The sequence below is a fragment of the Oncorhynchus keta genome, chromosome 35 (genome assembly GCF_023373465.1).
Source record: "Oncorhynchus keta strain PuntledgeMale-10-30-2019 chromosome 35, Oket_V2, whole genome shotgun sequence".
Lineage (NCBI taxonomy): Eukaryota > Metazoa > Chordata > Actinopteri > Salmoniformes > Salmonidae > Oncorhynchus > Oncorhynchus keta.
This window is the reverse complement of record NC_068455.1, coordinates 80,137,112-80,152,904: the sequence shown is the minus strand read 5'-3', so window position 1 is coordinate 80,152,904 and position 15,793 is coordinate 80,137,112. Positions and strand designations below refer to the sequence as shown.

Genomic DNA, 15,793 nt, shown 5'->3' with positions numbered 1-15,793 from the left:
GGAACAGTTGCTAGCAGTTGCTAGCACTGCCTGGTGGAGTGTCAGTACCCGGGATCTTCTGTCCAGAACTGTTCACACACCAACAGTAACCTACCAGAAAGAGACATGTTAGTATCCTGTTACATAATACAATATTTACACAAATATACATTTTACTGTAACACATTGAATTGTCACGTACAACTGAATTGGAAAATTTATAGTGTGTGTGTGTGTGTGTGTGCATGTTAACCTGTAGAGCCCCAACATTGCTCAGGGGTGTATTGTCCATAGTCGTCACAAGTGGGGATGAAGCCTCCAATTGGTCCATGTGTCGCGGCATCTCTAGCACGCTCACAGCGGGTCTTGACGTGGTAGATGCCATCTTGATAGACAGGTAACATACATTGTAATGTGGACATGACATAACATTGCTGGACAATGTATGGACATATGATACATTTCTGGACATACATTCTGGAAGCTTGGGCTGTCAATCTCAATCTTATACATCAACATACATCTCTGGAACAAGAGGAGTCTCGGGTAGCCTAGCGGTTAGAGAGTTGTGCCAGTAACACAAAGGTTGCTAGTTTGAATCCCTGAGATGAGAAGTTGAAATATCTGTCTATGCCCTTGAGCCCTTGGGCACAACCTTAATTTATCTGGTGTCACGGCTGACCTTTTGAACCTGTCTCTTCTCTCTAGGGAGGTTCCCATTGCTTGGAAGACATCCACGGTTCGTCCTTTATTTAAAGGGGGAGATCAAGCTGATCCTAACTGTTATAGGCCTATTTCTATTTTGCCCTGTTTATCAATCGTTTTGAAAAACTTGTCAATAATCAACTGACTGGCTCTCTTGATGTCTATAGTGTTCTCTCTGGTATGCAATCTAGTTTCCACTCAGGTTATTACATTTACATTTAAGTCATTTAGCAGACGCTCTTATCCAGAGCGACTTACAAATTATGAATGTGTCACTGCAACCTTAAAGGTCCTCAATGATGTCAGCATTGCCCTTGATTCTAAGCAATACTGTGCTGATATTTTTATTGACCTGGCCAAAGCTTTTGATACAGTACACCATTCCATTCTTGTGGGCCGGTGAAGGAGTATTGGTGTCTCTGAGGTGTCGTTGGCCTGGTTTGCTAACTACCTCTCTCAAAGAGTGCAGTGTATAATGTCAGAACATCTGCTGTCTCAGCTGCTGCCTGTCACCAAGGGTGTACCCCAAGGCTCAATCCTAGGCCCCACGCTCTTCTCAATTTACCTAAACGACATAGCTCAGGCAGTAGGAAGCTCTCATCCATTTATATGCAGATGATACAGTCTTATACTCAGCTGGCCCCTCCCAGGATTTTGTGTTAAAGGCTCTACAACAAAGCTTTCAGTGTCCAACAAGCTTCCTCTGCCCTTAACCTTGTTCTGAACACCTCCAAAACAAAGGTCATGTGGTTTGGTAAGAAGGATGCCCCTCTCCCCACAGGTGTGATTACTACCTCTGAGAGTTTAGAGCTTGAGGTAGTCACCTCATACAAGTACTTGGGAGTTTGGCTAGACTATACACTGTCCTTCTCTCAGCACATATCAAAGCTGTAGGCTTAAGTTAAATCTGGACTTGGTTTGCTATATCGTAATCGCTCCTCTTTCACCCCAGCTGCCAAACTAACCCTGATTCAGATGACCCTCCTACCCATGCTAGATTACGGAGACATAATTTATAGATCGGCAGGTAAGGGTGCTCTCGAGCGGCTAGATGTTCTTTACCAATTGGCCATCAGATTTGCCACCAATGCTCCTTATAGGACACATCACTGCACTCTATACTCCTCTGTAAACCGGTCATCTCTGTATACCCGTTGCAAGACCCACTGGTTGATGCTTATTTATAAATCCCTCTTAGGCCTCACTCTCCCTATCTGAGATATCAACTGCAGCCCTCATCCTCCACATACAACACCTGTTCTGCAAGTCACATTCTGTTAAAGGTCCCCAAAGCATACACATCCCTGGGTCGCTCATCTTTTCAGTTTGCTGCAGCTAGTGACTGGAACGAGCTGCAACAAATACTCAAACTGGACAGTTTTATCTCAATCTCTTCATTAAAATACTCAATCATGGACACTCTTACTGACAGTTGTGGCTGCTTCGCCTGATGTATTGTTGTCTCTACCTTCTTGCCCTTTGTGCTGTTGTCTCTACCTTCTTGCCCTTTGTGCTGTTGTTTCTACCTTCTTGCCCTTTGTGCTGTTGTCTCTACCTTCTTGCCCTTTGTGCTGTTGTTTCTACCTTCTTGCCCTTTGTGCTGTTGTCTCTACCTTCTTGCCCTTTGTGCTGTTGTCTCTACCTTCTTGCCCTTTGTGCTGTTGTCTCTACCTTCTTGCCCTTTGTGCTGTTGTCTCTACCTTCTTGCCCTTTGTGCTGTTGTCTCTACCTTCTTGCCCTTTGTGCTGTTGTCTCTACCATCTTGCCCTTTGTACCATGTGTTGTGCTGCTACCATGTTGTTGTCATGATGTTCTGCTACCATGTTGTTGTCATGATGTTCTGCTACCATGTTGTTGTCATGATGTTCTGCTACCATGTTGTTGTCATGATGTTCTGCTACCATGTTGTGCTGCTACCATGTTGTTGTCATGATGTTCTGCTACCATGTTGTTGTCATGATGTTCTGCTACCATGTTGTGCTGCTACCATGTTGTGCTGCTACCATGTTGTTGTCATGTTGTGCTGCTGCCATGTGCTGCTACCATGTTGTGCTGCTACCATGTTGCTGCCATGTTGTGCTGCTACCATGTTGTTGTCATGTTGTGCTGCTACCATGTTGTCATGTTGTGCTGCTGCCATGTTGTGCTGCTACCATGTTGTTGTCATGATGTTCTGCTACCATGTTGTTGTCATGTTGTGCTGCTGCCATGTGCTGCTACCATGTTGTTGTCATGTTGTGCTGCTGCCATGTGCTGCTACCATGTTGTGCTGCTACCATGTTGCTGCCATGTTGTGCTGCTACATGTTGTTGTTGTCATGTTGTGCTGCTACCATGTTGTCATGTTGTGCTGCTGCCATGTTGTGCTGCTACCATGTTGTTGTCATGTTGTTCTGCCATGTTGTGCTGCTACCATGTTGTTGTCATGATGTTCTGCTACCATGTTGTGCTGCTGCCATGTTGTGCTGCTACCATGTTGTGCTGCTACCATGTTGTGCTGCTGCCATGTTGTGCTGCTACCATGTTGTTGTCATGATGTACTGCTACCATGTTGTGCTGCTACCATGTTGTTGCCATGTTGTGCTGCTACCATGTTGTGCTGCTGCCATGTTGTGCTGCTACCATGTTGTTGTCATGATGTTCTGCTACCATGTTGTTGTCATGATGTTCTGCTACCATGTTGTGCTGCTACCATGTTGTTGTCATGATGTGCTGCTGCCATGTTGTTGTCATGATGTTCTGCTACCATGTTGTTGTCATGATGTTCTGCTACCATGTTGTGCTGCTACCATGTTGTTGTCATGATGTTCTGCTACCATGTTGTTGTCATGATGTTCTGCTACCATGTTGTGCTGCTACCATGTTGTTGTCATGTTGTGCTGCTGCCATGTTGTTGTCATGATGTTCTGCTACCATGTTGTTGTCATGATGTTCTGCTACCATGTTGTGCTGCTACCATGTTGTTGTCATGATGTTCTGCTACCATGTTGTGCTGCTACCATGTTGTTGTCATGATGTTCTGCTACCATGTTGTTGTCATGATGTTCTGCTACCATGTTGTTGTCATGATGTTCTGCTACCATGTTGTTGTCATGATGTTCTGCTACCATGTTGTGCTGCTACCATGTTGTTCTGCTACCATGTTGTGCTGCTACCATGTTGTTGTCATGTTGTGCTGCTACCATGTTGTTGTCATGATGTTCTGCTACCATGTTGTTGTCATGATGTTCTGCTACCATGTTGTGCTGCTACCATGTTCACAAGGTCCTTTGCTGTTGTTCTGGGATTCATTTGCACTTTTCGCACCAAAGTACGTTCATCTCTAGGAGACAGAACGCGTCTCCTTCCTGAGCGGTATGACGGCTGCGTGGTCCCATGGTGTTTATACTTCCGTACTATTGTTTGTACAGATGAACATGGTACCTTCAGGCATTTTGAAATTGCTCCCAAGGATGAACCAGACTTTTCTTGGCTGATTCATTTTGATTTTCCCATGATGACAAGCAAAGAGGCACTGAGTTTGAAGGTAGGCCTTGAAATACATCCACAGGTACACCTCCAATTGACTCAAATTATGTCAATAAGCCCATCAGAAGCTTCTAAAGCCATGACATCATTTTCTGGAATTTTCCAGGCTGTTTAAAGGCATAGTCAACTTAGTGTATGTAAACTTCTGACCCACTGGAATTGTGATACAGTGGATTATAAGTGAAATAATCTGTCTGTTAACAATTGTTGTAAAAATGACCTGTGTCATGCACGAAGTAGATGTCCTAACTGACTTGCCAAAACGATAGTTTGTTAAAAATACATTTGTGGAGTGGTTGAAAAACGTATGTAACTAACTATATGTAAACTTCAGACTTCAACTGTCAGTGTGAGGTGTGTCACTCTTACCTATGGGAATAATGGTGTCTCCCAGAACAAAAGCTGTGCTGACAAGCAGAATGATGGTCAATGTCACCATGGTGATAGTCTGGAGGAGAGATGAGCATTTTAATCAGCTGTGATTGTACTGGATTACTCCAAATCACTGGGATGGCTGGGGGTACTAGAGGAGAGGATAGGGGACCCTGTGTTAAGTACATAACCTACTGTATAGCTGGGGGTACTAGAGGAGAGGAGACCCTGTGTTAAGTACATAACCTACTGTATAGCTGGGGGTACTAGAGGAGAGGAGACCCTGTGTTAAGTACATAACCTACTGTATAGCTGGGGGTACTAGAGGAGAGGATAGGGGACCCTGTGTTAAGTACATAACCTACTGTATAGCTGGGGGTACTAGAGGAGAGGATAGGAGACCCTGTGTTGAGTACATAACCTACTGTATAGCTGGGGGTACTAGAGGATATGAAACCCTGTGTTAAGTACATAACCTACTGTATAGCTGGGGGTACTGGAGGATATGAAACCCTGTGTTAAGTACATAACCTACTGTATAGCTGGGGGTACTAGAGGAGAGGATATGAAACCCTGTGTTAAGTACATAACCTACTGTATAGCTGGGGGTACTAGAGGAGAGGATAGGAGACCCTGTGTTAAGTACATAACCTACTGTATAGCTGGGGGTACTGGAGGATATGAAACCCTGTGTTAAGTACATAACCTACTGTATAGCTGGGGGTACTAGAGGAGAGGATAGGAGACCCTGTGTTAAGTACATAACCTACTGTATAGCTGGGGGTACTGGAGGATATGAAACCCTGTGTTAAGTACATAACCTACTGTATAGCTGGGGGTACTGGAGGATATGAAACCCTGTGTTAAGTACATAACCTACTGTATAGCTGGGGGTACTAGAGGAGAGGATATGAAACCCTGTGTTGAGTACATAACCTACTGTATAGCTGGGGGTACTAGAGGATATGAAACCCTGTGTTAAGTACATAACCTACTGTATAGCTGGGGGTACTGGAGGATATGAAACCCTGTGTTAAGTACATAACCTACTGTATAGCTGGGGGTACTGGAGGAGAGGAGACCCTGTGTTAAGTACATAACCTACTGTATAGCTGGGGGTACTGGAGGATATGAAACCCTGTGTTAAGTACATAACCTACTGTATAGCTGGGGGTACTAGAGGAGAGGAGACCCTGTGTTAAGTACATAACCTACTGTATAGCTGGGGGTACTAGAGGAGAGGATATGAAACCCTGTGTTAAGTACATAACCTACTGTATAGCTGGGGGTACTAGAGGAGAGGATATGAAACCCTGTGTTAAGTACATAACCTACTGTATAGCTGGGGGTACTAGAGGAGAGTTGAGACCCTGTGTTAAGTACATAACCTACTGTATAGCTGGGGGTACTGGAGGAGAGGAGATTAAGTACATAACCTACTGTATAGCTGGGGGTACTGGAGGAGAGGAGACCCTGTGTTAAGTACATAACCTACTGTATAGCTGGGGGTACTAGAGGAGAGGATAGGAGACCCTGTGTTAAGTACATAACCTACTGTATAGCTGGGGGTACTGGAGGATATGAAACCCTGTGTTAAGTACATAACCTACTGTATAGCTGGGGGTACTAGAGGAGAGGAGACCCTGTGTTAAGTACATAACCTACTGTATAGCTGGGGGTACTGGAGGATATGAAACCCTGTGTTAAGTACATAACCTACTGTATAGCTGGGGGTACTAGAGGAGAGGATATGAAACCCTGTGTTAAGTACATAACCTACTGTATAGCTGGGGGTACTAGAGGAGAGGAGACCCTGTGTTAAGTACATAACCTACTGTATAGCTGGGGGTACTAGAGGAGAGGAGATTAAGTACATGACCTACTGTATAGCTGGGGGTACTGGAGGAGAGGAGACCCTGTGTTAAGTACATAACCTACTGTATAACTGGGGGTACTGGAGGAGAGTGTCACATTGTTATAAAGGAGACAGGAATGCATAATAGGTTTTTTTTTTATTTTCCCAAATTACAGTGTGCCATGTAAAGGCCCGGTACGAAGACCAAGCAAACACATACAAAACACAGGGCTGAAACCCATTCAAAAGAGCGAGGAGTACCTCGAATAAATACACAGGAGGAGACCCGAAAACACAAGCACACAATGATACAACACGGGACGAGACCCCTAATCATCTATGCACAATACAAGTGGCACGAAAGCCAAAACAACAAGGCACAGGTACTCACACGACCAACGGACATTGGAACATGGATGCTTCCCAAATGGCTTCTTATCCCCTATGTAGTGCACTACTTTGGACCAGGACCCACAGTGAACTAAATAGCTCATGGCCACAAAGGTAATATGGACCCTTGTCTAAAGTAGCTCACTACGTAGGGAATGGGAAGTCAGTTGGGACATAGACAGGTATTAGATGAACAGATGTTGAAATCTCACCTTCTGAAGTATTCAGTTGTCGCTTCACTTCTTCAAAGGTCTTCACTGGGTCTGTTAGCTCTATGTCCTGCCTGCTGAGTTGAGTTCTACCTCTCTCTCAACTCCTTTTAAGGACCCGTCCAGTCAGACACCTCCCTCTATTTTGTCAAAATTTCTCTCCCTCGCTCTTCTCTCTTTCTCTCTAGCCATGTTCTCTCTCTCTCTCTCTACCTCTCTCTCGCTCTCTCTACCTCTCTCTCGCTCTCTCTACCTCTCTCTCGCTCTCTCTACCTCTCGCTCTAGCCTGTTCTAGCCCAGCTAGTTAGTTACCTAATGCTAGCTCATGTCTACCTCTCAGCTCTTTCTACCTCTGTTAGCCATCTTCTACACCAGCTCTTAGCTACCTCTCTCTACCTCTTCTGAGCACCTCTCTACCTAGGTAATGTTAGCCATGTTCTAAGCACCAGCTAGTTAGCTAGGTAATGTCTACCTGAGCACCACCTTCTCTACCTCTCGTTAGCCATGTTATGAGCACCAGCTAGTTAGCTCTAATCTACCTCTCTCTACCTCTCGCACCAGCTAGTTCTAGGTAATGTTAGCCATCTTCTGAGCACCGGCTAGTTAGCCAGGCAATCTCTACCATGTTCTGAGCACCATCTACCTCTCGGTAATGTTAGCTAGGTCTGTCTACCCATGTCTCTCTCACCTCTCGCTAGCTCTGTTACCTCTCTCTGAGCACCAGCTACCTTAGCTCTCAAAAGTGGTTCTCTACGTTTCTCTCAGTGCTCTCATTTTTCACTCTACCTCTCTCTTCTCTTTCACTCTACCTCTCTCTCTCTCTCTCTTTCACTCTACCTATTCTCTCTCACTCAGCATCTTTCTACCTCTCTGTCGCTCTCTCTAGCCTGCCCTACCTCTCTGTGCTCTCTCTACCTGGCTCTGTTCTCTACCTCTCTGTCGTGGGTCTTTCTACCTCTCTGTCGCTATTGCACAAAAATCTCTACCTCTCTGTCGATTTCTCTACCTCTCTGTCGATGGATCTCTCTACCTCTCTGAACCCTATTCCTCTACCTCTGGACTAGTTCTGACTCTCTAGGCCCTGGTCAAAAGCAGTCTCTATCTCTCTCCCTCTAATCTTTTCTCTCTCTAAGATGGTTCTCCCTCTACCCTCTAGCAAAATATCTTGTCTTTTCATTTACCCTCTCTCTCCTGGGGTCAGGGTGACCCAGGTCCTCTCTCTCCCTACCTCTCTCTACCTCTCTGTCGCGGGTCTCTCTACCCTCTGTTTCAGGGCTCCTCTCTACCTCTCTGCGAGTGTGTGCTGAGCGTAGTAGAGAGTCTCGAGTGTCTCTACCTCTGTCGCTCTCTGCGCCACTCTACCTCTCTGTCGCTCTACCTCTACCTCTCTGTCGCTCTACCTCTGCCTCTCTGTCGCTCTACCTCTACGAGGCTCTGCCCGCTCTACCTCTACCTCTCTGTCGCTCTACCTCTCTGTCGCACTCTACCTCTCTGTCGCTCTACAGCTCTACCTCTCTGTCGCTCTGCGCTCTGCCTCTCTGTCGCTCTACCCTACCTCTCTTTCAGGGCTCTAGCTCTCGCTCTCTCTCTCTCCAGGCCCTGTGTCTTACCAGGGCTCTGACCTCTGCGCTCTGGGTCTCTCTCTCTACCAAAGCCACCTGCCTCTACCTCTCTCTACCTGTGATTACCTGCTCTCTCGTATTCTACCTCTCGCTCTCTCTCTACCCTGAGCACGCTCTCTACCTTGGATCGGAGGGTGAGGGCTAGGGCCATCTCTCTCCTCTCATTTCTGGGACTCTCAGGTGCCTTGGTGGAAGAGTGGGGTAACATCTCACAGCAAGAACGGGCAAATCTGGTGCAGTCCATGAGGAGGAGATGCACTGCAGTACTTAATGCAGCTGGTGGCCACACCAGATACTGACTGTTACTTTTGACTTTGACCCCCTCCCCTTTGTTCAGGTACACATTATTCCATTTCTGTTAGTTACGTGTCTGGAACTTGTTCAGTTTATGTCTCTGTGCAGCGGCTGGCTGGGTCGTTCTGACCCGCAGAGCACAACAAGAACACTCGGCTGCTCTCTAGCACACAGCGAGGCACGTCCGGACCTGTGCAGCGTCTGGCTGAGGTGCTCTGACCCAGGAGCGCAGAGCTGCGAGCCCAGAGCGCAGAGCGGGGAGCCGGGCACAGCCTCGCCACACTCGCCACACTCGCAGACTCTCTACTACGCTCCAGGGCACACGCCTCGCCAGTGGCTGACAGGGTCGCTCTGACTCGCAGAGAGCGGAGCGCAGAGCGCCAGCCCTGGAAACACAGGGCCTGGGTCGCACTGAACCACGAGCGCAGAGAGCAGAGCCCTGGAAACACAGGGCCTGGGTCACTTTACCCACACTGACCCTGGGTCACTTACCCACAGACGCAGAGCCCTACCTGGGTTGCAGCGAGCGCAGAGCCCTGGAAACACAGGGCCTGGGTTGCACTGACCCACGAGCGCAGAGCTCAGAGCCCTGGAAACACAGGGCCTGGGCTCAGAGCCCTGGAAACACAGGGCCTGTTGCACTGACCCACGAGCGCAGAGCTCAGAGCCCTGGGAAACACAGGGCCTGGGTCGCTCTCTAGCCCACGAGCACGTCCGGACCTGTGCTGACCCAAGAGCGCAGAGCTGCGAGCCCAGAGTGCAGAGCGGGAGCCGGGCACACGCCTCGCCACACTCGCAGACTCTCTACTACGCTCAAAGGCACACACCTCGCCAGTGGCTGGCACGGTCACTCTGACCCCGCCAGCGCAGAGCGGGAGCCCTGGAAACACAGGGCCTGGGTCGCTCTGACCCGCGAGCACAGAGCACAGAGAGGGGAGGACAGGACCTGGGTCACCCTGACCCCAGGACCACGGGAGGGTTAAATGAACTTTTTAAGACAATATATTTTGCTACAAGGGTACCATAACAACCATCATACACAATAAAACTATTTCAAGACATTCTCAACATAGTACACTGCTTTTGACCAGGGCCTATAGGGTCACAACTAGTCCACTATGTAAGGAATAGGGTTCTATTTGGGACATACATCATCCATCTATTCCATTGTCCTGTTTTAAATTAAATCACACTGAGATTATGTGGTTTATGGTATTTTTTGTGCAATACTTTTGCACTACGATTATGTAAAAACCCACGACAAACTTCTGCTAACATTGGCCACTGCTAGCTGAGAATCATTGGTAGCGGTGGGGCAGGCTGTGCCTGTCCTCTTTTTTTTGCATTTTCAATGGTCTGAAAGATGCTGGAAATGAATATCTTGTTAATGCAAAGACCAGGAAACTCTGGAAAGAAATACAAGTCGATTATTTAAATGAATGGCTCTGAATGCACTGTCGGCATGCAGCCAAACGTTACCAACCACTTTTGGAGCTAACTTGCTGGTGCTCATAACATGGCTAACAACCTAGCTAACGAGCTGGTGCTCATAACATGGCTAACATACCTAGCTAACATTACCTAGCTAACTAGCTGGTGCTCATAACATGGCTAACATTACCTAGCTAACTTGCTGGTGCTCATAACATGGCTAACATTACCTAGCTAACTAGCTGGTGCTCCCAAATGGAATTCTTATGTCAACAACAGATGAGAGTTGTGATCATAACATTTCTAACATACCTAGCTAACATTACCTAGCTAACAAAACAAGTTATATTAACAGGATAGATAGCTGGCCATTAGCAACATTGGGATGTCAATGAGACAGAGCTCGCTAACCAGCTGAGCCAGCAAACAATATAACAAAATAAGGAATCACAGTAGCAAGTATCCCTGGTGCACTGTTAAAATATTTAAAATATTTAGCAATTTAAACTATTAGTTTTTCAATGAAAACTCTACCTTTTATGTAATCCTCTCAATGGATTTCATGTTTCATGAGCTTGTCCAAGGTGTTGGGCTTGACGACAGCTGCTACGTCAGTTGCTACGATCAGTTGCCCAACATTCTGGGGCAAAGATCAATTAGACAGACCGCAGTTAATTCAAATGAATTTAACATTTCAGAACTTATAGTGAAATTGATGCTGCATCTAAAGTCTATCTGGTGACATCACAATGAGGACAAAAGGTTTTCCTGCTCATTATTTATCTCCTTCTGAAATAGCATTGTGTTTCCAAGACATTGTAATGCACTTCAGACTACATCTTCATCAGCTTCAATTAGGTAGAATTAAGTCTCTTCATAACAATATTGTGACCCAATAGTATCTTTAAGAGTTTAAAAATTAATCACTTTGAATTGACCCCAACCCTGTCAAACAGGTAGATGTCAGACAGGTCCAGCAGGGTTTGGGCTGGACAGAAAGTATGGAGAATTGAAGGATGAGAGTGAGAGAGAGAGAGAGAGAGAGAGAGAGCGGTAGAGAGAGAGAGCGGTAGAGAGAGAGAGCGGTAGAGAGAGAGAGAGAGAGAGGTAGAGAGGGAGGGAGAGAGAGGAGAGAGAGAGAGAGAGGTAGAGAGAGAGCGAGAGAGAGAGGGAGAGAGAGAGAGAGAGAGAGAGAGAGAGGAGAGAGAGAGAGAGAGAGAGAGAGAGAGGTAGAGAGAGAGAGAGAGAGCGAGAGAGAGGGAGAGAGAGAGAGAGAGGAGAGAGAAAGAGAGAGAGAGAGAGAGAGAGAGAGAGAGAGAGGAGAGACATTTTGACAAAATAGAGGGAGGTGTCTGACTGGACGGGTCCTTAAAAGGAGTTGAGAGAGAGGTAGAACTCAACTCACAGGCAGGACAGAGAGAGAGAGACCCAGTGAAGACCTTTGAAGAAGTGAAGCGACAACTGAAGACTTCAGAAGGTGAGATTTCAACATCTGTTCATCTAATACCTGTCTATGTCCCAACTAACTTCCCATTCCCTACGTAGTGAGCTACTTTAGACAAGGGTCCATATTACCTTTGTGGCCATGAGCTATTTAGTTCACTGTGGGTCCTGGTCCAAAGTAGTGCACTACATAGGGGATAAGAAGCCATTTGGGAAGCATCCATGTTCCAATGTCCGTTGGTCGTGTGAGTACCTGTGCCTTGTTGTTTTGGCTTTCGTGCCACTTGTATTGTGCATAGATGATTAGGGGTCTCGTCCCGTGTTGTATCATTGTGTGCTTGTGTTTTCGGGTCTCCTCCTGTGTATTTATTCGAGGTACTCCTCGCTCTTTTGAATGGGTTCCAGCCCTGTGATTTGTATGTGTTTGCTTGGTCTTCGTACCGGGCCTTTACATGGCACACTGTATCTTTGGGAAAATAAAAAAACCTATTATGCATTCCTGTCTCCTTTATAACAATGTGACACTCTCCTCCAGTACCCCCAGTTATACAGTAGGTTATGTACTTAACACAGGTCTCTCCTCTCCTCCAGTACCCCCAGCTATACAGTAGGTTATGTACTTAATCTCCTCTCCTCCAGTACCCCCAGCTATACAGTAGGTTATGTACTTAACACAGGGTCTCCTCTCCTCTAGTACCCCCAGCTATACAGTAGGTTATGTACTTAACACAGGGTCTCCTCTCCTCCAGTACCCTCAGCTATACAGTAGGTTATGTACTTAACACAGGGTCTCCTCTCCTCCAGTACCCCCAGCTATACAGTAGGTTATGTACTTAACACAGGGTCTCCTATCCTCTAGTACCCCCAGCTATACAGTAGGTTATGTACTTAACACAGGGTCTCCTCTCCTCTAGTACCCCCAGCTATACAGTAGGTTATGTACTTAACACAGGGTCTCCTATCCTCTCCTCTAGTACCCCCAGCTATACAGTAGGTTATGTACTTAACACAGGGTCTCCTCTCCTCCAGTACCCCCAGCTATACAGTAGGTTATGTGCTTAACACAGGGTCTCCTCTCCTCCAGTACCCCCAGCTATACAGTAGGTTATGTACTTAACACAGGGTCTCCTATCCTCTCCTCTAGTACCCCCAGCTATACAGTAGGTTATGTACTTAACACAGGGTTTCATATCCTCTAGTACCCCCAGCTATACAGTAGGTTATGTACTTAACACAGGGTCTCCTCTCCTCTAGTACCCCCAGCTATACAGTAGGTTATGTACTTAACACAGGGTCTCCTATCCTCTCCTCTAGTACCCCCAGCCATCCCAGTGATTTGGAGTAATCCAGTACAATCACAGCTGATTAAAATGCTCATCTCTCTCTCCAGACTATCACCATGGTGACATTGACCATCATTCTGCTTGTCAGCACAGCTTTTGTTCTGGGAGACACCCATGTTCCCATAGGTAAGAGTGACACACCTCACACTGACAGTTGAAGTCTGAAGTTTACATATAGTTACATACGTTTTTCAACCACTCCACAAATGTATTGTTAACAAACTATCGTTTTGGCAAGTCAGTTAGGACATCTACTTCGTGCATGACACAAGGTCATTTTTACAACAATTGTTAACAGACAGATTATTTCACTTATAATTCACTGTATCACAATTCCAGTGGGTCAGAAGTTTACATACACTAAGTTGACTGTGCCTTTAAACAGCCTGGAAAATTCCAGAAAATGATGTCATGGCTTTAGAAGCTTCTGATGGGCTTATTGGCATCATTTGAGTCAATTGGAGGTGTACCTGTGGATGTATTTCAAGGCCTACCTTCAAACTCAGTGCCTCTTTGCTTGACATCATGGGAAAATCAAAATGAATCAGCCAAGAAAAGTCTGGTTCATCCTTGGGAGCAATTTCAAAATGCCTGAAGGTACCATGTTCATCTGTACAAACAATAGTACGGAAGTATAAACACCATGGGGCCACGCAGCCGTCATACCGCTCAGGAAGGAGACGCGTTTTGTCTCCTAGAGATGAAAGTACTTTGGTGCGAAAAGTGCAAATGAATCCCAGAACAACAGCAAAGGACCTTGTGAACATGGCAGCAGCACAACATGGTAGCAGAACATCATGACAACAACATGGTAGCAGAACAACATGGTAGCAGAACATCATGACAACAACATGGTAGCAGCACAACATGGTAGCAGAACATCATGACAACAACATGGTAGCAGCACAACATGGTAGCAGAACATCATGACAACAACATGGTAGCAGAACATCATGACAACAACATGGTAGCAGCACAACATGGTAGCAGAACATCATGACAACAACATGGTAGCAGCACAACATGGTAGCAGCACAACATGGTAGCAGCACAACACATGGTACAAGCATTATAGACAACAGCACAAAGGGCAAGAAGGTAGAGACAACAGTTTTAGAAACGTCAGAGTGTTTTCTACCCACACATACTAATCATATGCATATACTATATGCCTGGCATGAGTAGCAGGGCGCTGAAATGTTGTGCGATTTTTAACAAAAAGCTGCGAAAATTCGCAGCCTCCTTAAGAGGTTTTAAGGTTGCAGTGACACATGCATAACCTGAGCGGAAACCAGACTGCATACCAGAGAGAATACTATAGACATCAAGAAACCAGACTGCATACCAGAGAGAACACTATAGACATCAAGAGAGCCAGTCAGTTGATTATTGACAAGTTTTTCAAAACGATTGATAAACAGGGCAAAATAGAAATAGGCCTATAACAGTTAGGATCAGCTTGATCTCCCCCTTTAAATAAAGGACGAACCGTGGATGTCTCCCAAGCAATGGGAACCTCCCTAGAGAGAAGAGACAGGTTCAAAAGGTCAGCCGTGACACCAGATAAATTAAGGTTGTGCCCAAGGGCTCAAGGGCATAGACAGATATTTCAACTTCTCATCTCAGGGATTCAAACTAGCAACCTTTGTGTTACTGGCACAACTCTAACCGCTAGGCTACCTGAGACTCCTCTTGTTCCAGAGATGTATGTTGATGTATAAGATTGAGATTGACAGCCCAAGCTTCCAGAATGTATGTCCAGAAATGTATCATATGTCCATACATTGTCCAGCAATGTTATGTCATGTCCACATTACAATGTATGTTACCTGTCTATCAAGATGGCATCTTCCACCTCAAGACCCCATGTGAGCTTGCTAGAGATGCCGCGACACATGGCCCAATTGGAGGCTTCATCCCCACTTGTGACTACAATGGACAATACACCCCTGAGCAATGTTGGGGCTCTACAGGTTAACATGCACACACACGCACAGAAGCACACAGTAAATTCTCCAATTCAGTTGTACGTGACAATTCAATGTGTTACAGTAAAATGTATATTTGTGTAAATATTGTATTATGTAACAGGATACTAACATGTCTCTTTCTGGTAGGTTACTGTTGGTGTGTGAACAGTTCTGGACAGAAGATCCCAGGTACTGACACTCCACCAGGCAGTGCTAGCAACTGCTAGCAACTGTTCCACCAAGGTATATACACACAAAAACACACACTCACTAAATCTTATTTCTTTGCAGCTGGTTCTGGATGTTGTTCATGTTGTTTCGTCTGTAATTGTAGATGTGGACGTAGATGAAAAGCGTTGGAACGAAGACGTTGAAGACTTGACAGTTGTCTTTGCTGTACTACAGGAACTAATTCACTTTACATACAAATAAAATGAATCCAGAGATTAAACTGTTGATGTGATATGCTGAACAATTTATGAACCTGTCAAATTAATCGTTTACCTTCGATCGGATGTTTTCACTCACGAGACTCCCGGTTACACAATAAATGTTCCCCTATTTGTTTGGCACATTATGTTCAGAAATCCACAGGAAAGAGGCACGACGACAAATTCCAAATAGTTTCCGTAATGTCCACAGAAACATGAAAC

At 45.8% G+C, this 15,793-nt stretch overlaps 3 protein-coding genes and 1 pseudogene across 6 annotated transcripts in view; 1 reads left to right on the top strand and 3 right to left on the bottom strand.

The window, feature by feature from the left end:
• Nucleotides 1-15,793, top strand: part of LOC127916341 (equistatin-like) — a 75,423-nt gene that overhangs the window by 6,611 nt on the left and 53,019 nt on the right. The window contains exons 1-3 of one of the 2 annotated variants that reach the window (XM_052497988.1): nt 11,795-11,861; nt 13,218-13,296; nt 15,012-15,143. In XM_052497988.1, coding sequence (XP_052353948.1) covers nt 13,227-13,296; nt 15,012-15,143 — 202 coding nt within the window. In that variant the 5' untranslated portion in view covers nt 11,795-11,861; nt 13,218-13,226. Of the gene's footprint in view, nt 1-11,794; nt 11,862-13,217; nt 13,297-15,011; nt 15,144-15,793 lie in introns of those variants that run through there. The other variant, XM_052497987.1, reaches the window with a different exon arrangement.
• Nucleotides 1-15,793, bottom strand: part of LOC127916339 (saxiphilin-like) — an 85,077-nt pseudogene that overhangs the window by 16,717 nt on the left and 52,567 nt on the right.
• LOC127916340 (saxiphilin-like) overlaps nt 1-15,793 on the bottom strand; it is a 60,897-nt gene that overhangs the window by 237 nt on the left and 44,867 nt on the right. For both annotated transcript variants that reach the window (XM_052497977.1, XM_052497978.1), the window contains exon 6: nt 49-90. In XM_052497977.1, coding sequence (XP_052353937.1) covers nt 49-90 — 42 coding nt within the window. The remainder of the gene's footprint in view (nt 1-48; nt 91-15,793) is intronic.
• The window catches only part of LOC118380235 (ladderlectin-like), a 43,441-nt gene that overhangs the window by 24,213 nt on the left and 3,435 nt on the right, over nt 1-15,793 (bottom strand). Inside the window, exon 6 of one of the 2 annotated variants that reach the window (XM_052497986.1) lies at nt 15,434-15,462. The exons of the other annotated variant lie outside the window; for it this stretch is intronic. Coding sequence (XP_052353946.1) covers nt 15,449-15,462 — 14 coding nt within the window. The 3' untranslated portion in view covers nt 15,434-15,448. Of the gene's footprint in view, nt 1-15,433; nt 15,463-15,793 lie in introns of those variants that run through there. 2 annotated transcript variants of the gene reach the window in all.